At 36.3% G+C, this 24,749-nt stretch overlaps 3 protein-coding genes and 1 pseudogene across 3 annotated transcripts; 3 read left to right on the top strand and 1 right to left on the bottom strand.

Annotated features, from left to right (window-relative positions):
• Nucleotides 1-2,822: 2,822 nt before the first annotated feature.
• On the top strand, nucleotides 2,823-5,515 carry LOC126628004 (cysteine proteinase inhibitor A-like). The gene is made up of 3 exons (XM_050297583.1): nucleotides 2,823-3,128; nucleotides 3,754-3,955; nucleotides 5,237-5,515. The coding sequence occupies exons 1-2, from the start codon at nucleotides 3,027-3,029 to the stop codon at nucleotides 3,937-3,939; spliced, it is 288 nt and encodes a 95-aa protein (XP_050153540.1). The 5' UTR covers nucleotides 2,823-3,026; the 3' UTR covers nucleotides 3,940-3,955; nucleotides 5,237-5,515.
• Nucleotides 5,516-6,386: 871 nt separating this feature from the next.
• LOC126628001 (uncharacterized) lies at nucleotides 6,387-11,606 on the bottom strand. Its single transcript, XM_050297582.1, has 6 exons — nucleotides 11,267-11,606; nucleotides 9,623-9,695; nucleotides 9,429-9,522; nucleotides 8,082-8,204; nucleotides 7,933-7,990; nucleotides 6,387-7,574 (listed from the first exon to the last, which is right to left on the bottom strand). The coding sequence occupies exons 1-6, from the start codon at nucleotides 11,297-11,299 to the stop codon at nucleotides 6,852-6,854; spliced, it is 1,104 nt and encodes a 367-aa protein (XP_050153539.1). The 5' UTR covers nucleotides 11,300-11,606; the 3' UTR covers nucleotides 6,387-6,851.
• A 1,073-nt stretch (nucleotides 11,607-12,679) lies between these two features.
• On the top strand, nucleotides 12,680-16,327 carry LOC126628002 (protein ABA AND ROS SENSITIVE 1-like; annotated as a pseudogene).
• A 2,636-nt stretch (nucleotides 16,328-18,963) lies between these two features.
• LOC126628990 (uncharacterized) lies at nucleotides 18,964-19,992 on the top strand. The gene has a single exon (XM_050298875.1). It carries the CDS (start codon nucleotides 18,964-18,966, stop codon nucleotides 19,990-19,992), a length of 1,029 nt encoding a protein of 342 aa, XP_050154832.1.
• The last annotated feature ends 4,757 nt before the right edge of the window (nucleotides 19,993-24,749 follow it).

The raw sequence follows: 24,749 nt of genomic DNA, 5'->3' as shown, positions 1-24,749 counted from the left end.
TACCTCCTTTATTATTATTCATGATGTGAAGAATTTGCTGGAATTGGGTGTCAGATAACCCAGACATTACTGACTTCATCTCTTCTAAAGTGGCACCTTCTGAAACTTGATTTGCAGACGAAAAAGAACTGCCTTCCTTTTTAGAAGGCTTGCTCCCTTTTCGAGGCTTAACTTAAGCCTCGAAAACTTTGTGAAGACGATGCCCTGGTGGATACCCATGAAGTTGATAACAAGTATCAATGGTGTGATAGTCATGATCACAATGAGTACAGTGCAAGGGACAACCATAACTACTCTCTCGGTGACTCCACGTAAGGCAGTAAGAGATCTTTGTTTCTCTTCCTGGGAAATTGAAGCATAGGCCTGACGAACAGTTGGTAAAGGATTCATCAGCAAGATTTGCCCTCGATTGGCACTATAGAACTCGTTGAGGCCCATAAGAAACTGCATTAATTTGTTTCTTTCATTTTGCGCTCCATATGTGCAAGAAGTAGAGTCACTGTATGACGCCAGTTCATCCCACAATTTCTTTAGCTTTGTGTAGTACGCAACAATTGAGAGTTGGTCTTGAGTAAGAGAAGCAATGTCCCGTTGTAACTGGAAAATCCGAGGAGCATTTATTTGTGAATAACGCTCTCGCAATTCCTCCCAAATTGCATGAGCATCAGACATGTAAAGAATACTATCGGAAATCTCTAAATCAATGGAGTTGATGATCCACGCAACGATCATATCATTGCATCTATACCATGTAGTATGGTTGGCAGGTTTGGTTTTCTCGAAAGGCTGTGTGACAGTACCATCAACAAAGGGTTTGAAACACCAGTCTTGACATCAGCCGCATCACCTTTGGAAAGTTCGTCAGTGGCCATGATGGTTGACGGAAAAAAAGCTATTGAAAAATAGCAAAAAAAGGGCAGCGGCAAGAACTAAGGTTTCGACCTAGCTCTTGATACCATGTACAATAGAGCAAGAATATATTTTGCGGAAGTGTGTTATCTTCTATTGATACAAAGAGATTTATACAAAGAACAATACTTGACTAAGAAGTAAACTACCCTACTTTCTAGGTATACAATAGGAAAATAAACTTATACAAATCAATTACAAAATTGTTTCCTAAACTAAGCCAAGATATCGGGAATGATATCGTTGACTTCTCTACAAATTACACCACTAATTGAACTATAAGAAAATTACACTCCCAAAATATTTTCGGAAAACTAATAAAATACAATCCATGCGAGACGAGAAATGAAATGTATGATCCTTTTCATACGGATTTTAGGAATTCCATGATCGTGATTGTTCATCACACATCGTGCGGTCAAAAATCATTTTAAAATTAGGAAAACTGATGAAAAGAGCTTGAAAACTTTGAGTTTTAACGATAAGGACAAAATAAAGGGTAAAGTAAATAGTACCAAGATTGACTTTTTAGTGTAAAAATGTGATTTTTTTTGTTAAAGTGAACACTACGGGAGCTTTTCATTAAAGTTCCCTTTAAAATTAAATATAAATAGTATCTAACGAAAACTGACCGCACGATAAATGATGAATGATTACGATTACGGGATCCCTAAGATCCTTAAAAAAAAGATCCAGCAAGGATCTTTTTCCTCGGAGAGACGTCCTAACTCCTAACCTCAGGGGAAGTGTCTCGAGCTCGATCCTCCCACTCACCTAACAAGCGTAATTATTGAGTGCTGTTAAGCACACCCCTTTGTCTTATTTCCCTACCCACATTGAACTCATAATTTTATTGCCAAATTTACCCTTGTGTAAAATGACCTTCCAAGGTCTAAAGACCAACCAATCATGTCTTGGCACCTAATTATTAGTTATATACTTGAAAGTTTAAAACCTAAATATAAAAAACAAGAAAAAAAAAGGAAAAACACTAAAAAGCCCTCCCCAATTATGACCCCGATAATCCCCTTAGCCTCATTCCCTCACGGCGGTGTTGCCGGGCTCTCTCAGTAATCTCCACTGCCTCTACAACAATCAACCCAATAAAAAATCCAATCGGATTCAAGGTCCCAATTCCCTGGATAATCCTTTATTATGGTTTACAGATTCAATCTTTTTCGTCCAAGTTATTCGAAATCTTGTCGAGTAGAGGTATTCACATACATCTCACATGGATGTTACTTGCTCTAGCTAGCAAACACCAATCAAGAATGGAGAGGCTCAAGAATAGACTGGTTCAGGGTTTAGGGGACTCATGGTGCTGCTGACTACCGGAGCGGTCTGGGGACGTGGTGCTGCTGCGATGGTTGGTGACTGAGGCGGGTCGTTGGTTATTGGTGCGGTGTAGTTTTGACGGTGCTAGTACATTTAGGATAGGGTTTTGAAGGGTGGTGGTGGCGGCATGGCTGGGGTTTAGAGGGTTAGTGCGACTATTTTGGGGATTTTTGTAGTTGCAGAATTTTGTTTAATGATAATTGTACTTTTTTAAAGCAAGAAAAATTTGAAGGATAAAGATGTAGGGTTATTTTAGAAATAATGGTGGCTGAGGAAAAAGTTTGTGTTTTTACGCTTTTTAAAGAGAGTGGGAATATAATGTGAGTGAGGAGATAAGATAATGGGATGGTCATAACACCACTTATTTTTATTTGTAGCACAACCGCATGCGAAAATAATGTTTAATTTCTCAATGTAAATACAAGATTACTTTTAGAGAAGTGGAATTCTAATTTTAACAGTAACTAATAGATTAAGCCTTCAAAACTACATACAAAAAAGTCGTCTTCAAAACTTATAGATTAAGCCTTTCTCGTAACAAAAAAACAATGAACTAACAAAAAGAAAACAAAACCTTCCAGAGGAAGAAACGGATAACAATAAGATTCGCCACGTGTCACGATACCAGAGGATCGACAGGGCGAATTTTCCGTGTCAAGCGCGTCGGCGGAGTCTTCGTCCTTGAGAGGGTGTGTATTAATAGCCACAAAACTCTTCTTCTTCTGCAGACAAAAATCAAATCCAATTCCGAAGTACATACAGAGCTCGCCGCAGAATCAAACATGGCCGCCGTTGGTACAATCCGCGATAACCAAGGTTCCGCCAACAGCGTCGAGACCGAAAGCCTTGCTCGCTACGCCGTCGATGAACACAACAAGAAGGAGGTACCTTCCATTTCCGTACCCTTTTTGTTTCTGATTTAAATTGTGGATGGTTTTTGATTGATCGGTCCTGTTTGCGATGTCGTAGAAGCACTTTCTAGAGAAGCACTTTCCCGATGCTTCTTTATGAAGTGCCTTTCAGGAAGGGGGAGTCGTTTGGATTTTGGGTAGTTTTCAGGAAGGGGGAGTCGTTTGGATTTTGGGTAGTGCTACTGCACCCCCTTTTTTACTTCACAGACACCCCCTCTTAATTTTTTTCCGTTGGATCGAATGAATTGAAGAAGATTAATGGTCGAAAATTAATAGGGGGGCGTGGGAGGCAAACATGGGTGTGGCACTATCCTGGATTTTTTATGAAAATTTCAATGGTTTTGTAATGAAAGAACTTTTGACATAAGTGCTTATGAGCAAAAGTGATTCCTAGAAAAGATCCATAACTAAGAAATTGATTGATTAATTGGATAACTACTGAGTCATAGAAGCAGTTTCTTCATGAAGTGCTTGGATTTTTAAAGAAGTTTATGACTTTCTAATGAAAGAACTTTTTATTCAAGTGCTTATGAGCAGAAGTGCTTCCTAGAAAAGAGTCCTAATTTATAAATTGATTGATCAATTGAATATTGTGCAGAATACTCTGCTTGAGTTTGTAAGGGTATTGGATGATAAGGTACAAGTGGTTTCGGGCACTATGCATTATCTGAAAATCGAGGTCACAGATGGTGGAAAGAAGAAGGTTTATGAAGCCAAGGTGTGGGTAAAGCCATGGGAGCACTTCAAGCAAGTGCAGGAGTTCAAGCTCGTTTCTGACTCCTAGTTTGTTCGTCTCCAAGGTTTCTGCCCTTCCATTATTTTAAGCTATATAATTACAAGTGTACTTAGTTTTGGAGAATTGGGTATTTGATTTGGGTTAGGTTTTGGTTGTTTTGATCTGTCTTTTACTTTTTGGGGTCGATATGGATAGAAGCATATAAGGTATTAGATTTGGATTTATGCTGATAATGTCAGGTTCTTTATTCAACTTTATTATGAGTGATATTTTAGAACGTTACTGGAATGATAACTCTATTTGAGAGATTTAACGGGGTGTTCACGGAAAGACCTAAGTGTCTGTGGAAGCAATTAACATGAACAAAGCTTAATTTCGTTTGCTTACGCATGTAAATTTGACTGTTTAAGAAAGAGTTTAACATTTCTATGACTCAATTATAAGCAATGTAGGCCAAAAAATCCAATTCGAATCCCACAATTTGAAGAATTGGACCTTGCTTTCTTATCTTAACCGTGTATATCCACTGAAAGGGAATCCAGACATTAAAAGTATGCATCTTAGGCCATGAATTTTTTTTGGTTGTTTTATTAGCCTTACCGTCATTTTCTCTTCATCTTTGCAAATGATATTTGTCTAAAAAACTGTCAAGTCCAAGCTTTCTAAGAATATCATTCAGTCTGGTTGATGCAGTCACATCATCTCATCTTGTTTAGTGCTCTCAACCGGGTGATGTTTGTGAACTCGTATTGCTAGTGTCTAGGAGGAGCTTTTAGTTCCTTGGGATCCTTTTCTTCTTTAGGTGCAACCTCGAATATACTCCTTTTTCTTGACTCTTAGAGTAGTTCCTAGCTATTACATTTCCAAATTAATTTTAGTTTCCTCATGGTAGTGGGCATTTCATGTATTCTTCTGATTTCATAGTTGGGAAGGTCAAGAAGGAGACTGTTTATCTTCTTGTTGAAAAGAAAGGTCAGTAAAGTAACGAAACTGTTAAAAACTTAGGGGTTGAGATGCTATATTTGTAGCCTTATAGACGATCGAAGTCTCATTTCAAAACGTTGCAACCAAATGGAACCCTAGTGTTTGAATGGTTCAGATGATTAAAATTTGTATTTTTGTTCCCAAATTTGCATTTAAATCTTTGCCTTGCTCACGAGCTTCCTGGTAATTCAATGAAGTTTGTTTTGTTTATTACAGCTTCTTTTTTTCTTTCAGATAATTGAGTTTTGTACATTCAACATGTTAGATTCGCTCAAATGCTGTGATATATATGGTTAAACATTTGCAAGATCGGTTGATTCGAACTTTTGCTTATTTTAACGTGTTCACATTGTGAAAGCAGGGGACAGACGAGAAAGCAAAGTTCAACATGCTTCTAAAGGTGCAACAAGGGAGGCAAGGAAGAGAAGTTTAAAGTCGAAGTACGTAAGAATTAAGAATAATGAAGTTACCTTGAATTTGTGTCATGGCAAATTGTGGTGTATATACATGCTTTGGTTGCTGTTCAGTGTTTCTTTTGTGTCGTAATCAATAACAAAACCTGGTCACTAGTGATGTACTCGGTTTTCCAATTTGTATCTATATTATAAGGTATTATAAGGTATTATAAGTCTATTGCCCATCCCTATTTTCTTCTTCTTTTCTTTTCCATCCTTTTTCTGTTCATTAATTTCAATCGGCGGTGATAGTATTACGGTCCAGTGATATTTTACTTTACTTGTAAGTGAGAGGTCTTAGGTTTTTTTTATTTTTATTATTGGAAACTGTAAGAGGTTTTAAATTTAATTCTCGTCAAAGACGAAGTTGAACTATATCACTACGAGTAACCCTATGTAAGACTTAATCTACTCCTTCATCCGCTTAATGTAGATCCTATCGCTTGTTAAAATAAAAATTCGAATATGTGGTATGCTTTCTTCATTAGGCACTAGGCTCAACACCTACGTCAGTATCATGCACAATCTTCCTCATATATACAGGATCAAGTGATCAAGTGACTTTCTGAATTGGTTAAAAAACCTCTCGTATAGGCATGCATCATTTAGTTCTAACCTCTCAATCGATCGAGAGGTTCTCGTCATTTCACACACACACAAACCCTACCCAGTAACCTTTGGCGGGTGCCGGTACGCGTAGCGTCTCCTAAATGTTTTCAACTTCGACTCCAAGCAAGAAATTTCAATACCAGTTTCGAATGCAGCACAAATATATCTAATATTTGTATAGCTAGCTTTCAAAATCCAAATTCCAAACTTCTAAACCCTTCCATCCAGAAACCTTTCAAGAAACATTTAGACTTGCAAATAATATATACAAATAATATTTGAGGCACCAGGGTTTCCTTAGGATGAACCATGGAAGAATCAGACACGTTATGTTATCGGCACGGCAGAAACACATCGCCGCCGAATCTTCACCACCATTGAAATTATGCAAACTATTAGCAACGCGTATGCATCTCGTTGCGGAACTTCTTAAAAGAGCAAGAGAAGGAAAGGAAAAGAAAATCCAATTCACTGGTCAGAAGATTAATTGAAAGGGCTAACAGAACTATTACCTTCCACGCGATAACGACGAGCAAGCTACTACTTGTCCTGAAAATCTATAACAAACACAAGTAAATTAAAAAGGCAAACCACTCATAGGGCAATCCACCGCTATTCAAGGGTGCCATATTCTTCATACACTGCTAAGAGTCAATTTGCAGAGGCTATCCTCTCTGCCATCGTCACGGAAATGCTACCTCTGGAAATGGATGTTAGGAAATGCTACGATACTAACATTGGACAGGAAGAGAAATTCGGACTCTTCGTTGGGACAAAGTGCACTGGCCATTTCATCTCCATTTAGGTCGCTATTCCAGCTTTTGTATACTTTTATTTAGTTTTCCTTCAAGAGCTTTCCACTGATCTTGATCCCGCTACCCTACTTTGGGACAATAAGCCATCGAGAGGAATTTAGCCCTCTTCGTCATAATCTTCGTCATCCTCGTCTAGCCTTCTGCTGAGATTTGCAAGTTGAACAGGATCAATGGCCATTCCATCCACATCAGAAAGAGACCACCCAGGATATTCTTCATGTTTAGGCTCGGAGATAGGTCCAGCTGACGAGGCTTGAGCTGCCGTTGGGGCAGCTTGGGCTGCCGTTGGGGCAGCTTGGGCTGCCGTTGGGGCAGCTTGGGCTGCCGTTGGGGCAGCTTGGGATGCCGTTGGGGCAGCTTGGGATGCCGTTGGGGCAGCTTGGGATGCTGTTGGGGCAGCTGGGGCTGCTGTTGGGGCAGCTTGGGATGCAGTTGCCGCAGCTTGGGCTGCTGTTGCGGAAGCTTGGGCTGCTGTTGCGGCGGCTTGGGCTGCTGTTGCGGCGGCTTGGGCTGCTGTTGCGGCAGCTTTTGTGTCCTCAGCATCATTAACTTCGGCATTCAGATCAAAGTTTCTAACTGCTGGATCGGATTCATCAGGGGCAATGACATTTTCTTTCAATATATCCTTTGACTCGGAAACATCATCCACCACCATTCCAGGGTTTGGATTAGGTTCAGTGATCTGCCGAAGAGATGTGCACGGATCAGATTCAGTCTCATGGTGCGAAGTGTCTCTTTCAGTGGTCCGACCACGTCCACGGCCTCGACCCCGTCCTCGGCCTCTTCCTCTGCCGCTGCTGCTGCTATTTTTTATCTCAAGCTGCAGAGAAAAAGTAAAATAAAGTTTTTGACAACAGTGAAACTCTGCATATTGCATTTAGTTAACAGCTAATTCAGCCCAAGCACAAACAAAACCAACTCAGATCCTCTATTCAAACTTGTATATATAAATTCACAAAATATTTACGTCTTCAACCTGGACATCCTAAAGAAACCAAAAGAGACATCACTTAGACTGAAGAGTTCCCGTGAAAAAAAAATAGAATGAACACAAAGCATCACATCTCAATATAATGAGCATGGAAGTTGGTTTTATGTTTTTTCTTTTTGTAAAAGGAAATTGGTTTTATGTTGAGAACAAAAGATAATGATTAATTGTAGGGTTCCATTAAAGTTACCATCTTGCTCCTCTTCAATTCTTCATCACTGTCAATGCCTTCATCACCTGGTGGTTTTCTGCAGAAAAATATATCAGTAAGTAGATTCAAATGACAATCTCATGGATTAAGGATATTGCGAAATAACAAGAATAGATCATCTAATATACCTTCTTTTTGAAAGGGCTCGGTCATCGGCAACAGCATCAGAATGACCATGAGTATAGTCAGGAACTCTGCTGACGATGTCCCTCAGAAAATCAAACACATTATAGCTCTGTACACAGTGCTTTCTGCAAACAGGATAGAGAAATAAGATTTGGCTCATGTAACTGGGAGACACAGGGCACTTTATATTCAACTCTGGTGCAAAATTTTCTTTAAAAGATAATGCAGTAAAAACAAATTTGAGTGAATATTACAACTAGAAAATCTTAATTTAGTTTCAGAAAGATTCTTCAAGTGCCAGAAAATTTGAACGGCATAAGCTTAAACATATTTAATCAGGTACTAGAAAATATAACCATATCTCTCCTTAGGCAATTAGATCATTCTTCGGCATGAGCTCTGCAATAAAGTTCAGTATACCAACTCCATGTTACTGTTGATGTGGATTTCTCTAATAATGTTGTACTTATCCTGAAAAAATAAAAAATTGTATCTAGGAACTACAGCTTACTTGATCATCGTAGAATTATAGCATGTTACTATCCAACGTACTGTGTCGATGCTAATGGGTAGGAGAATTCTAATTTAAAGGTTCGATGCTAAAGGAATCCAATTCATTCTCTCATAATTTCATTTATATCCATGTCTTCTGAGGTTGTCATCCGTCCAAAATATACAATTGCTAATTATTTGGCTGGATCTGAAGAAATTTAAGTGATGTTGAGATTGATGAGCTCTCTTCTTTTCTATATTTCATTGAAAATACCATAAAAGATGGGTAAATTGACTCTTCTAGAATTACAGAATATTCCCATGTAAACTCTGTTCTAATGGGTTGACTGATGACCATCCAAAATGATTTGGAAAGATAGACTACCTTGCAAAGTACACATTATTGCTTTGATATGTCTAAAAATTAATACTTGTTCTGATATTCAAAGCAGGAAACCTAAATTTTGCACATAACCTTGTTCTAATATTCCTCTATCATTCTGCTGCACTGCAAAAGGTTAAATTGGGTGATTCTCGCTCTTTCGTTTTTGTCTGCTCATTGAGAATTTTTTTAACCTATCTTTAGGATTTTTGAAGCTGAGAAGGAGGTTGTTAATTGTGGAATAGAGAGTGCACTTCTAAAATTCATTGTGGGAATAAGGTTCAAAAGACTTTAAAAATAGAGCATTTCTCTCTAATTGTGCAAATTGAAACTGCAGTTTCTGGTTCGGGTTTTTACTGTACAATTGGAGTAATCATTTCACTACTGTTGTAGTACTTTACTATAAATTTATTTTGTATTAGTCCCTTAAAACTAAATAAGTAAACGGATAAACATCGTTCAATCTTTGACTTACAGATGCACTGCATTCATGGTTTTGGCTCCTCTTTGGAGGGTTATCTCATAGGTACGGTCACAAAGGTCTTGCAAGAATAGCTCCAACGCTTTAGCTGCATAATATGCAAGATGAGTAGTATAAGCAACCCAAAAAGCAAAACAAATAACCTGGTGGGATGCTATTTTACTATTCCAGAAGTTAGAAGTACTCACACACTAAAACAGGCACTGCTAATGCTATCTTCCCAACATCTTCATCAGCTTGCATAATCTTTTTAATCCGGGCCTGCCAGATTAAAATTGTGTTTCAGAATGGGGGTCAGATAGATGTATAACTTCAGAGCTAAACTAGTGTTAATAAACTAAACATCATTCATCATTCTTCAAATAGGAAGCACAAGGCAAATAACTTAATTACTACTTCTAAAGAAAAAAAAAAGGTTCATCAACATACTTCACTCAAAGATATGGGGTTCTCCAAAATTTATTGCATCCCCTACGTGGACACTCTGAGGGTAAATGGCAAGTGCTATCAAAGAAATCCTATATAACATAATCCCACACTTGGCACACGAAACATCAAAGAAACTCGGGGTAATTTAAATGATATTTGCTACATGAAGGACTAATAACCAACAAGCAGAGGATTTGTCGGTAAAATTCAACAAAATGTTAATCTCTCTCTCTCTCTCTCTCTTCCCCCCTTTTGCCGGTATTAAGCTAAAGAAAAGTCACGGAAAGGTAAACAACGATGGCAAACAACAGCATAAACCATGATTCTTGACACAATCTCTTTCTCTGAAGTGTAAACAAAGGTGCTATACAAAAAGTATAAAAGAGGAATCTGTTCTTTCATATTTCAGTCTTCACACACAATTTACACATGCAAATGCACGATTAATATTATATGGAGAGGTTAATCCCATCTTGGTCTCCACATAAGAGAACAATTAAATACTGAAACGACATGCAGCAGCACTTCATAAAGTACCAAACTGTATGTCACTCATTCAAATTTTCAATCATGAAGTTACCAATGCATAGCTAAATCTGCATAAGAAAAAAATGTTTCTTCCATTCCTTCCTTTTTTTTTCCTTTTAAGAAAGTTTCAAACATAAGATTCACAACTCTTGATCGCCTTGGCCAGCGCCTTACAGTTACAGAGCTACTCTTGAACCATGTGTAGTATATGGATAACAAAGTAGTTGAGGAAGTGTAAGCTTCGGTTTTATTACACCCCACGAAATAAAATCCTCTAGTTGTTTTACAATCTTCAAAAATAATCCAAACCCAAATCCAACTTCTCATTTGAAAGGAATATTTAATAAAACAAGACCAGATTTAGCCCTCAGGGGCCTCACAAGTCATCAACTAATCTTGACCTATTTGCAAAACCACATCACCACAAGAGCAACTAAGCAAGTTTATCTCCACAAACAAAACCCCCATGATTCAAGTACCAATTTACAAACCCTAGGCGAAATCATCGATACGAAACAAATCCCAAGACCAAATCAGATAACCCCAAAACAACAAACCCATCACCCAATTCTCCCTAAAACCATAGTCCCATCAAAGAAAAGAACAATACGGCCTAGAAAAACCCGACCCAGATCAAATATCTCAAAAATCCCCCAAAAAATTGAAACTTTAACCAAACAATTCAAAGCACCGAAACATGATTCATTAATCCCCCTGATTAAACCCACGATTAGCACAGCAAACCTACAACAATCCAAAATTTCTCTTCCTTTCCCTAATTTCCTAGCAACCAAACAAATTAAAACTCGATCTGAGAAAAAAAACATAAACCCTAGACAAAGGAGCGGAACGAGCGAGAGGAAGAGGGTACTTACAGCAGGAAAACGGGTATCGAGCTTCTTCCTCATGGCTTCAGATTTGAAGCATTAATTAAATCGAAAAGGCAAAACTACAGGGAAACCGAAAGAGAATCGAATTTTCAGAGCCGCAGAAGAATGATTGCTGCTTTCATCATTGTCGTATAAAATCCATCGCACCCCCCTCAGATCCGAAACGTTTTTTTTATTTCTTCTGAATAAAATTAAATATATATATAATAATAAGAAAAATACAAACAGATTAAACTGGTTTTTTTGGTTCCAACGGAATATCCGACCGTACGAGTTGGAGGAAATAGAAACATAAACAGAGAGAGATGATAATATTAAGGATCGGATAGACTCACGGTGTTGGACCTAGGACATTGAAGCACCGCTCCACATGTCACTTTCTGATGATAGGTATTATTCAAAGTACATGCATGATTGTACTTGGCTATACAATCTTGACCGTTTGATCTTCAAAGCTGGGATTGTGCCACGTATGATTTTAGTTTAATTCTAAGGAAAAGATTTGAAAACTTTGAATTTTAACAATAAAGATAAAATAAATAGTATATGTTTGACTTTTAAGTGTAAAAATGTGGTTTTTCGTTAAAGTGAATAGTATCGCCGGTTTTTCGTTAAAACTCTCATTATTCTATTGTATAGGACATTTTGGTTTCGATGTGATTGTTGTTGATTAGATTATGAAAAATTGTAAGAATACTCTCTCGAAATATGACTCTCCATCGACGCTCTACCACTTCATAATTTAACTTTAAGTCTTGCTCCAACATTATAAAATATTGTCTAAAAAACATAAGTGGAAAAGAGTATAAAAAATCTCACTTTCGAAAGTATATTTTTTTTAGATTATTACTAAATGTTGATTATCTAAAACATTGTTTTTCTTTTTGTCAAACCGATAGATTTATTAAATTAAATGTTAAATTATAGAATTAAAAAAGTTCAAACTTACACTGTGATACAAAAGTAACACTCATTTTTATTATTGTGATAAATAACCACTTGCCACTCTAAAACATTGTTCATTCAACAGGAAAATGATTTTCACTGGATCCTTTTTCTAAGGATCCTGTGATCTCATCCGTTCATCGTATATCGTGCGGTCAATTTTGGTTAGATACTATTTATATTTAATTTTAAATTTTGAAATGATTTTTGACCGCACGATATATGATGAACGGATGTGATCACGGTAGGGATCCGGATCCAACACTCCTTCACACAACTGATTGCTAAAATCCACACCGTACGTCCCAACCGTACCTGATGCTCATTCGACTATTGACCAAAACAAAAAAAAGATGCTCATTCGATTTTGTCACGTGGCGGGAAGGCAGTGACTGCTTTTATTTTATTTTATTTTTTGGAAAATGGCAGTGGCTGTTTGGCAGGAAAAAACAACAGTCCTTCACACACCTGATTACTATCTCCGCGCCGCACGTCCTAACCCTTCCTCCTGTATCGTTCTCTCTCTGTCTCTCGCTCCGCCTTCCTCCACCACCCTCCTCACCGAGTCCTCAGTCACCCGCGCCCTCATATCCCCGTCGCCTTCGTAAAACTCCGTCACTGAGCTCTCAGCCACCTCCGAATCCTCTCTCATCCTTCGATGGAGATATAATTCATAGATATAAGAGATGGATGCTAAAGCCAGGAACAAGGCGCTGTTTCGTGCGAAATTGAATGCCCAGAAGAACGACAAGCGCATAGACTCTCCTCTCGTACGGTCAGTACCCACGACTTCTCTCTTCAATTTTTTTTTTCCTCTGTGTGTATTTATGTATATGTATATATTGTCATTGGGGTATAGATTTTTCCTGAAGAATTTAAAACTAGAGGTTATGGAGTTTCAGTGTAATGTAGTTATCATTATTAAATGGGATTCTGTAGAACCCTTTTCGTAAATTTTGTGTTTCAATTGCAGTCTGTAGAAAGTAGGAATTTGATCGCCATATTCTTGAATGCTCAATTGATGTATGTGGTTAAAAATTGTGTTCTCGGAATTTGATCGTGTCAAAAGCTTTTAGTTTATGAAGTACAAAGTACGAATTTGGTTTGGCAGTCCGTTTCTTCTTTGTACGAAACTTATGATTTGAAAGGAAACTCATGTGAACTGGTTTAGTTAGGAATAGAATTTAGCTGAGAAAATACTGTCTAACTTATATTTTCTCAGAATGCATCTTGAACCAAAGAGATTTATGTTGACATTGTTTATTTCCACCATTTTGTTATGTATGTCATCGTTGCTGTACCTTTTATTTGAACCTTTTGCTTATTACTGGTTCCGTTCTCGTGTTGGCATATATAAATTGCTAAGCCAGAGTTTCTGACTGCTTCTTTCTGTCCTTTTTTGTGATACATGCAGGTACAATGAATCTGACTAGCCTGAGTGCAGGGTTTGTCACATTACTCTGAAATCTGAATACCAATGGGATGTGCATCAAGCATCTCTCGTAAACATCGTGAGGTGATCATTGTTCATATAGTACTTCCCTATTTATAAAATTAAGAAACTAAGAGACCTTAACAAACATCTTGTATTGTAGAAAATTTGAAGTTGATACGAAGGATGCAATTTTTTGAAATAATATGAAAGGGTTACTGCAGCATTTTACCGGCTTCTTGAAATATAACTAATTAACTCATTTGATCTCAATCAAATCATGTATTGTGATCTTGAAACATTAAAATACTGCTGAATTCAACCTGACTATTTTAGCTTCTCAAATGTGGTTTTGTTATTTATTTTAATTATTTTGTCTAACTTTTCCATCAGAAGTTTAGGGCCTATCCCATTTACTAATTGCAGGCAATAACTGATGTTGTTTGGTTCCTACATGGCATACTAATATGGATTGGATGTCCCATTCGTCAACTTGCATTTAATCCATATTTGGCCGAAAGATAAAGCATTTCCTTCTTTACACTTTCTAGGCTTGAAACTGTGATGGGCCTGGGAAGTAGGTGACATTACCGTTCAACTTACATTTAATCTTAGATTGGTTCCTTATTCTTTTTCTTTAATATATGTATCTGAATGAGTATTACTAACAGAATGGTTATATTGCAATAGGCACTAAGTAATTTCAAAGCTACATCTGCTGGACTAAACCAAGTCAACAACACAAAAGCTGAAGCCGGTCCGGAATTGCCAAAATCTAAGCCTGAACATTCTGTGGAGTTGCATATACCAAGACCTGAACGCTCTACAGAATTGCCTAGAAAGCAGTCGTCATCTGAGCTGCCTCCTGATTTTTTTGATAACCATGATGCAAAAAAGCAAAATACAGGTGAGAATACGAAACCTATATGTTTTTCTATATGACTGTTAGCACCTTCTCATTGCTTTGTGTGATTGCCAAAGCAGTAAGGACAATATCAGTTTGAACAGAGATTTATTTATTTTTATTATTTTTACGATAATATAGTGTATGTCAAAACGATAGTTAACTGAAGCCTAAAATGTAATTTGGGTCATAAGCACAATACCAGAACAGAAAATCTTTGAGGATTCATATTTGCATTATTTTGGGATTAGTTTTGAACTGTCGATCGTTTTCTTTTAATGATATCTATTATTCTTTCTTTCTGACTTAACAATATCATCTTAGGAAGGGAAACAGTGCAGACAAGAAATATTGAGCCTGCCAGGGACCTTACACAGACATCATCACAGATTGCCAGTTCAGAGGCCAAGCAAATAAAGGGAGCTCTTCCTGAAGGCTTCTTTGACAACAAGGAAGCTGATTTATCTGCACGAGGAATAAAGCCTGGTAAGCAAGATGTTAAGTAAGTGAACATTTTTCATTAACTCCTATATTTTAAAGGTGCTATTTCTTGAAAGTTCTCTTCCTTGTTTTCATTTTCTTTAGTCTAGTATGAAGTCCTTGCAACTGTTCAAATGCCATTCTAGATAGACTTGGAAGTTCACAAATTCTGGTAATATATTGTTCATGATAAAATGACCTCTGGAAAGGTTTAATGTTTCATAATTTGGATGTGTGTACTTGATGTATAATATGGAGAGAGAGAGAGAGAGAGAGGAGGGTGTGGGGGGGGGGGGGAGGAATGTTCTGTATTCATATCTTGGGAATCTTGTATGGCTCCCTTCATTGGTGATATCATAATTTGATGTCTGTTCTTGATGCATAACATGCTTTTTTATAATGAGTTTCAACCATTTACTATGATAATTTCCCAAAACTAAATTTAAGAGTTGTGTGGGAAGTTTGTTATTTGAGATTTATAGTTTTGGCATTTTGTACATAATATATCGAGTCTCTTAGGTTTATGAAAACATTGTGACCTTGAGTTTGTATTTACTGTATTGCAGAGATGAGTACAGAGAATTTGAGTAGTTGATACAAGAGGACTTGAAGGAGGTCGATAATCGTCTGGAAGAAGAGGAGGTGAGGGTTTTCATGTCCTTGCATTGTTCACTTAGTTTTTTTTTACTACATTACGTGGATGTCGACTTGTGCATACTCATAATTCTTTGGTTGTTTTAATTGTGCTGCAGATTGATGCTGGTGAGACGATAGAAGAGGCTGAATCAGTGGAGCAAAGGTGAATGCAGCAATAAAGTGCTGTCGTTCTAAACATTCATTTGTTTTTTGCAACTCAATTTTCTTTGCTGTTAGTTTTTACCTTCGTTCTCCTTTTGTTTTTCAGGGCATATAGGGAAAAAGTGGAATCGTTGAAGAAGAAAAAAATGGCACTGAAGGCTGCCATTGCTGCGAAGCGTAGGAGACTTTCAGAGGTTGTAAAAAAGGAGTCTAGCCACGGTGAGTCATCGAGTGATAGTGACACGGATGAGAATTTTGCAGTGGATTGGAGAGCTCAACATTTGTGAATGCTCTTGGGGGTCTCCTCTACGATCTGTTCTTGACGTTTTGGAAACGTGACAATGTAATGTGCCAAGTAATTGGTTTGGTAATCCTTGTGCTCTCTCTAATTGCAATATGGTATGTATATGTACGATGGGGAGTAAGCGATGGTGATAAGCTTTTTGCAAATATATTTTGGGTAGTGCTAAACACACACCCATTTTTACTTCTTACACACCTCGCAATTTTCGGCCGCAGGATACGATGGATTGAGTATCAATCACGTAAAATTAACAAGAGTGTGGGAGGTAAAAATGGATGTAAGAATGAGACTATCTTATATTTTCCAATCGACGACTCAATGTACTTATATGTAGCTTAAATCTTCTTACAAGCAGAGGTGTACTTGAAATGTGGTATCACTAAACTACGTATGGGCTAACAAGTTCAAACATTTCAATTCATATAGATTTTTTTCAGAAACTGAGAATAACACTTCACGGCAAAGATGCCAAAACAGTACAAGGAAGCCTACACCGAGACAAGCAACATCAAACCAAACAAAAATACTTTATCACAAAGGGTGAAATTGACGTGTATCATTCTTTTGGTTTTAAAGTTGAAGATTGATACATTTTGCTGTCGGACATTAATGTCGTTCAAGCTGTCCATTTCCGTTAATTTTATTGTTTTTTTTTTCTTTTCTCAAAATCGTTAATTTTATTGTTCGGGCTAGTTTGATATTACCGTGCTTGAAAAAATGCTTATGTTGTGCTGTGAGAACAATCAATTGTGAAATAAAGAAGTAAAATATTTAGTAAACTATAATTATGAAAGTGCTTTTAGCAAAAAGAAGCTGTGTTATAGTGTTTGGTAAATTAAAGGTCAAATTTGACTCTGTATACATTGGAGATGAAATAACTTGCATCACCACATTTGACGTCAAATATGACTTCATAACATTTAACTTTTGATATTATGAGTGGAGTGCGATTTACACGCTCAAAATGACTTGAAGAGGAATGTGCATAACATTCTTGGTTTCCATGCACGCGGTAATTACTTATTACCAAGTTCAGTTTCCAGGTTCAAATCCAGTACAAGCTACTTAAAAATTCGATGCACTGATTGCCACCCATATAACACTCAGAATAGAAGGTTGGCAAACATGGCATCCATTTGATTGGACAGTCTTGATTAATTACTTGTTCTAACGAAAATGGTCTAAATTAAACCCAACTTTTTGAATCCATGGTTGTATGGAACACCTCTTATGGCACACAGATCACAAAAGTTAAATTCTATTTCATATTCTTCCATTTTCTTAGCAGCCTAATATTTATTACAATTTAAACCCTTTCTTAAAGAAAATATAGAATTTATAAAACAAACATTCGAACAGTCGTGATATTTCAAAATTTCATAAACCAATAAAGGACACAGTTTATCCTTCGGAATTGGAAGGCAAATAAGTTGATGTACATAGATCTTAATTCCATGTTTACAATGAATACTATTGATACGTTTTAGGAAATATATATACTATCTTTTTGGGATACTAACGTTAGTGACAACTAGTTTTCACTGTGCATGCATTAACCTATGGATATGGAAATTACCTGCAAGTGTTTGGTTAAATTCTTGAACTTATCTTCATACAACTCACAACCTTCAAAATTAATACCTTGTCATATCTAATGTAATCAAAGCTGGATTTTCTGTTTAATTTTTTTTCCCAGTAATAAGTTGCATGATTTGTGCTAAAGCCAAACTAGGTAGAAGGAAAAACAAGTAACCTTCAAAGTTTGAACTCTTGATTGGAAATGTAACATGGTAATTATAATGAAGGGGTAAATTAATAGTTCAATGCAATATATTTTTTACTGCTGCTGTTGAACAATTTTTTAACTTGTCTCTGTTATTTATTTATTTAATTTTTTTTTATCCTTGTTTAATAAATTATTTATCTTTTAATATTTTTTAACTAAGAGATTTTAAATGTTTCATTGTAATCGATCAAGTTTATTTCTTTCAAGCCCAAAACTAGAGGAAGAGGGATTTATTTGTGACCATTTGATGATATAATACATTTGTTATGATCAAACTACTAAATACTTTTATTATTGTTTTTTTTATGAACGGTATAATATTGATTCAAGAAAAATTACAATGCTTAACTAATACAACATGAAAAAAAAAAACTGTATATCATAATCGTACATTAAAGAGGAGGTTATTTTTTTTTTTTTGACACCATTAGTTGTGTGCCACGTGAGCAATTTTCAACTGAGCCCGTTTATTGATTAATGTAGTATACGTGGAGAACCGATGCTAGCATTTTTTCACTTAAAATTTTACACTTAACTAGATGGATGTACATGCAATTATGTTAAAAAGGAACGTTTACCAATTTTCTATATAATATTATTAATTAATTATTATTTTCAATGCATGGTCGTAACTTATTACCAAGTAGGGTTTTGGTTGTTCAAATCCAGTATAAAGCTACTTAAAAAGTCGATATTGCCACCCGTATGAAAACTTATCAGTATAGAAGGTTGACATGTATATCTGCATACATAGCCGGAATTACATTGTACTTGCAATTTTTGTTTGAATGATATAATTATTGTGAGGGCAAAAGTCTTGGCTATGAAGCCAAATCTCAGCAAAAGCCAAATCTCAGCGAAAGCTTAGTCACCACTTTAATCCTATGCTATTATAATGCATATTACAATTACGATATGGGATTTCTTTCCAAACAAGAGCGATAAGCATTAACTCAAACCCTTAATAAAAAGGAGTTGATGTCTTCAAATCTTTTCATCAAACCCAAAGTTTCTTTTCTAATTAGTTCAGGAGATGGCTGAAGAACATCAAAGCCCTTCCGAAGCCTCTAACATCTCAGGGGCCTCAGATGGCACTCCACCACCAAAAAAAGATAGCCCTCCTCCTCCCCCTCCTCCTGACCTTCCTGACCAAAAAATGAAGATGAAAATGAAAGAAAAAATCATCATCGATGATTCTGATGATGAACAACCCCAACCCAAACTCAAAAAGCCACCCCCGGCAGCCGGATCATCCTCATCACTAACACCGAGTTCACGTGCCTTGCTTGATCTGAAGCTTTCCAACAACGACCCTGGTCATGCGTCAGGGTCGTCGAACGAACTCGTTCTGTTCAACCCTCTGAATCAGGGTTCATCATTGAACCCAGGGGGATTAGGGTTATTGTCTCAACACAATGAGCCAAGAAGCGAGAGCCCGCGTGGTGGTGATGGGAGAAAACCCCGAACTAGGGTTTTCACATGCAACTTTTGCAAGAGAGATTTCTCTACTTCCCAAGCATTGGGAGGTCATCAAAACGCTCACAAACAAGAGCGTGCCTTGGCCAAAAGGCGCCAAGGAGGAATAGGAATGGACAATCTATTCGGACATTCCTATCGTTATTATAGTCCATATTTAAGTATCACTCAACACCCTCTCTATGGATCTTATGGTAGATCTCTTGGGGTTAGGATGGACTCCATGATTCACAAGCCTTCTTATCCATGGTCTGCCTCGACGTCCGGGTTCGGGCGCTTTGGCCATGGTATTGGTGCTGGGGGTTGGTCATCATCAAGGCCAGGAGGCCTCATTAATAACTTTCAATCCTCCATTGATAGGCTCAACCTTCATGGCGTTCATGCTAATACTACTCCCAGTGGAACGTTAGGGATTCCAGGAACCAGCAGTGCTTCAAGGTTTGATCAGGAAATTGGTTCTTCTCGCAACTTTGGTGGTTCAAACTTCGGAATCAACAGGCCAATCATTGCTGATGATGTTCTCCGCCATGAGCCTCTGGAACCCGTTACAGATGCTTCTGGACTCGATTTATCTCTTAAGCTTTAAATTTGTTGTTGTTTGTTTGTTGTTGTTGTTAAATTTTATTTGTGTAGAACATAGACACAGTGTTTGGTTTAAGTTCGATTAGTTGCTAGTTTGTTTGAGTGCTTTTATTTGTATTTCCATCCACAGATCATTTGTAGTTAGAATATCGTTATGAAAGGTTATGTTAATTTTTTGTATTTTGATTGTATTCAGTGTTCTGTGGGTTTTATTTTGTTTCCAAATGATCACATAACAGTGATGATTTGAATAGAACATGAGTCTGTGTATGCGTTTCGATTGCACTCAAATTAGCACACGATTTATTGCAAAATTATTATGTTAGTATAAACCTCCCATAAACTTACTGATCTTTTAAATGTAATGTCCTGGAAATTTATATTCATTTGATCGTGGAAACGTTATGGCCTTCAAAACTTCGATCTTGTGATTAAAGCTGATCGACTATTAATCAAAATTTCGATTACAAAAGATCATTCACTCTTTGTTTGAGGGGATTGATTGTTTTTAGAACATTTTTTTAAAGAGATTTTTATATAAATCTAGTCCTCATCAGGACGCTACATATAATGAAAAGTTTTATGAACTAAAGCGGACTGGCTAGTTCTTGTTTCTTTGACAAAATAATTAAGTGGCTTAATTATTTCCTTTTCCTATGAAGGTTAATGAACCCTAACCCCTAATATATATGAGAAATTTGTGAAGGTATATATGCGGCGCATTGAAAAGATGGTAAAATTAACAAACATGTGGAGTTTGGAGCGAAGTCAATCAAACCTAAGATTGACATGTTTGTTTGTGAGCCTTTGATTCATTGTATCTTGTATATGGAATCATAAGTTCTTAGGTGCATATAGCTAGCACTTAGTTGTCATTCCTTTATCATTGTTTTTCCATGAAACATTATAACAATACAGTAACAATTACGTTGTTGGGATTATCCTTAATTAGAGCAAACAAAGTAAGTATTCATCGTCATGTGTCCAACCTAGAGGTCAATCAAGTCCAAACTGATAATGAAGAGGCTTTAAAAATATATGACCAAAAAAAAAAAAAAAAGAAGGAGGTTTTGAAAATAATTAGAATTATGCTTCAAGTCAACCATTACTTTGCAAGTCTAAACTGAAATTCAGAATAGAAATGTGGGAAAGCCAGTATAGGATTGTGTTTATTAAACAATCCCTGAGTTCACAAACTTATTTCGCCATCTTGCATTGGTTTCTTCAGTTTTATTAGGATTGCCTTTCATCGTTACAGCATTTTTTTTTCTTTTCATTCCTTTATTTTTTTCAATGAAAAATTATACAACATTTTTAGGCTTATTATATTAACACCTCACAAATTGTTGAATAAACCTCACATACTTAATACACCCCACATTTGCTTTTTCACTTAAAAATTATCTTAATACACCCCACATATTTTCTCATAATACCCCCACACGCCATATTCTCAATATACACCTTATATTTTATACATACACCCCACATTTTTCAAATCTTATAACACTCATTTTTAATTTTCTATACACCCCACTTCCTCCAAGCTTTTATGTTTCTTTTCACTTCCATATCACCTAACAATTACGCTTTGAACTCCTTATTTGAGGCTGAGTGGGTTACCTACTTTGTAATAGTATATGACTCTAGCACTAATATGATTCATGTTACTGGTTACGCAAGATTAATATGAACCCTAAAAGATGAATATGAATATAGAAGTTTAAATAATGCAGCAAATGCAAGATTAAATAATTATCGATGTCATCGAAATCACTAAAACAATGAAAAATATGAAGTCTTACCTCATATGAAGCTTCTGAAACATCGATTTCGTGTTCTATTCGTCAAAAACAATTTTTCTCAATCAACATGTTTGTAGTTTCATTGGTTAGGGTTTTGTTCACAATGGAGAATGAGAGGGTTTTGATAGTTGAGAAGATAAATAATACGCTAAAAGTGATTTGGGGTGTATTTAGAATATTTTTTTTTAAAAACCTAATAAGGTCAAAATTGTCATTGCATAGTGAGGTAAATAAGTCATTTAATATTAAATTTTAATGTGGGATGCATTCAATATTTTGTAGGATGCTAATATAAAAAGCCCATTTTTAAAAGTAATTTTATAACGAAATAACGCACTTATAAGCGGAAGAGGCAACCCATACGGATACGTGGGCTTGCCATAATAACTTGTTAACTCAGTACAAATATATATTATTCTCGTATCTGTGTGAGCATCTATCTCAAAATGTTTCGAGCTCTCAGTATGTATGTACATCTCTCATTCCCTTATTTAATTCCACATCGTTGATAGAATGGTAAACTTGTTTGTTTTGTTATTTGTGGGTTGATTTTCATTATTAATTCTGTTATTTTAGAGAACTTATATATATAGCACGAAATTCAAATGGTTTTTTGTGTGGAGTAAATTGTAGCAATGGTTCCTTAAATTTAACTCAATTGGAACAATGGTCCTTTAACTAAAAATTCATTATCATTGGTCCCTCAACTCATCAAAATGTGCAACTATAATCCCTCAACTAAAAATCCATTACCAATGGTCCCTCAACTTTAATCCAACTGGAGAAATTGTCTCTCAATTTTAACTCAATTAGAGATATGGTTCCTCAACTTTAACCTAATTGTAGCAATAGTCCTTCCAACATAACTCATTTTGACAAAATTCTGACGAAGTTGACGAAAAGGACCATAGCTACACGTTTTGATGAGTTGAGGGACCAATGATAATGGATTTTTAGTTAAGAGACCATTGCTCTAATTTGATTAAAGTTAAGAGATCATTGCTTCAATTTACTCTTCTTGTGTGCGTCGGATATCTTTGAATCAAGCGCTATATACGTGTAAGCTGTAAATCAGTAAAATTATCTCATTGTATAACATTCTTATAAGCACAAAACTTTGTTCATCTTCCTGTTTACTAATTAGCATGGTTCAGTAACTTTGTTCAAACCCCCAATTACTGTGCGACTAACGTCATAAGCAGAATCCTATGAAAATTCTTGACTATGTACAGAATGCTTTACCTATTCTATAGTGAAAGCCCAAAGATGATCGTTTAACCGAAAATTTTATTAAACTTACGAGTATTTATTCAAGTTAAATTATCAAACTGAGCTTTGCTATAATTAATGCGCCCGGGGGGGGGGGGGGGGTGGGGAAGGGAAAGTAAGCTATTTACACTCCGTTAACTCCATACATATATCCTGGTGGTTTCTCCTCAGGCTCTTTACATGCGAAATATCTATTCATACGAAAGATCTCCTCAGGCTCTTACTTTCGTGTCTGCAAACACACACAAATCTTGTAAGATCCCTCCTAGTTTTAGATGTACTCTCAGCTCCTCACCATGGTAGTGTCCCTTAAAATAAATTTATGTACTTCTGCTCTCTTCCTTTACTTTGGCCACTCACTCTATGGTCTAAGCACATAAGTTTATGATGATTCATAATAGTTTTCACAGAAAGCTTGGCCTCAAAGTTAGGGCAGCAAGCAGATATGCTAGGAACGAGCATCTTGGCCTTAGCTCAAGAAAACGCGCAGTGGCTTATGTGTTTTCTTCTTAACACATCTTGAATGTACTTCTTTATTCATAATCACGTTTCTAGCATATTCCCCGTATTGTCCTTTTTCAGTGATCCCAAATTCAAGCTGTTGGAACTTTTAGCTTGAGTTCTATGTTTAGGAGTTGAGAAGTAATATATTGACTTGCTCCTCGCTGATGATTTGTGCGCGTTTGTTCTTATATGGAATGTATCACAGATAAGGTTAAAGATTGTAACAGGCCGAGTCTGCTGCATTTATGGAAAGTAGCACTCTATTAAACATTACATAGTAATGCAAACAACAATATGCTTGCAAAAAAGCTGTTAGTAATTTAGTATTAATAATCTGTTGAAACAGATTTGTACTTACTTTCTTATGTTTTAGGAACCAAGGGGTACTTTCGTACATTGAAATTTCCTGATCTTCTGGATATGGATTGTAGTATGAGTTGATCTATGAGTAGAGTTAGATTTATTGTATAATATTTGGTCAAAGTAATTTATGAACTTTCACGATGCAGATGGTATTTTCAAAATTTTATACTCTTTCAAAAGCGGGTTGATATTGATATTTAGCCAGAAACAGTGGTTGAAAATGACCACAATTGTCCCTTGGCCGACCTTGCTGTTACATAATTCCGTTCCAGTGCTGCACTCTCTCCCAAACACCAACCTTTGAACACTAAATCTTACCTACATGATTTTCCTGCTCAAAAGACATTCAACCTTTCAAAGGTACAGAAGTAGTAGTCTAGTCGCATGTTTGAAGACTTGATGAGCAGTACTAATTAAGTAAAAAATTAACGTGTAGATTATAGACGAACTGCAACAGTTAGATACAACTTTCTTGTGGAATCCAGTTCCCTATTGCATAACAAATGCTAAAATTAAAGAATTGAGAACAATAATTTCTCTGCTTCCTATCCTAATTTCAGCAATGACCCTCACCTTGTTTACGAGGGTAAATCCTAATATGATACAAGCATTTTATTTTTATTTTTCCTTAACATATATGCTTCATACTTGTTTCGATTTTTCTATAATTAGGAGGAACTCTGTAATATGCTGGCATTGTTGCAGGAAAGAACATCTGTCTAACTCCTTCATCTTTAATAATTTGGAATTTGATTCCTGATGCACTGTGAAAATTGAAAACGAATAGATTAGTCAGCAATTCATGTTTGTATGACTTATG

The sequence above is a fragment of the Malus sylvestris genome, chromosome 7 (genome assembly GCF_916048215.2).
Source record: "Malus sylvestris chromosome 7, drMalSylv7.2, whole genome shotgun sequence".
In the NCBI taxonomy this organism is placed as follows: Eukaryota; Viridiplantae; Streptophyta; class Magnoliopsida; order Rosales; family Rosaceae; genus Malus; species Malus sylvestris.
Note: the sequence above shows the minus strand (reverse complement) of the source record. Positions and strands in the feature narration are given on the sequence as shown.

Bases quoted from the DNA above. Each gene is read 5' to 3' on its own strand.
- LOC126628990 (XM_050298875.1), top strand. From the start codon at position 18,964: ATGGCTGAAGAACATCAAAGCCCTTCCGAAGCCTCTAACATCTCAGGG.
- LOC126628001 (XM_050297582.1), bottom strand. From the start codon at position 11,299: ATGAGGAAGAAGCTCGATACCCGTTTTCCTGCT. The intron at 7,991-8,081 runs GTATATTAGATG...ATTTTTCTGCAG, and splicing joins CGAGCCCTTTCAAAAAGAAG to AAAACCACCAGGTGATGAAG. The intron at 7,575-7,932 runs GTAACTTTAATG...TTTTCTCTGCAG, and splicing joins AATTGAAGAGGAGCAAGATG to CTTGAGATAAAAAATAGCAG.
- LOC126628004 (XM_050297583.1), top strand. From the start codon at position 3,027: ATGGCCGCCGTTGGTACAATCCGCGATAACCAAGGTTCCGCCAACAGC. The intron at 3,129-3,753 runs GTACCTTCCATT...AATATTGTGCAG, and splicing joins ATGAACACAACAAGAAGGAG to AATACTCTGCTTGAGTTTGT.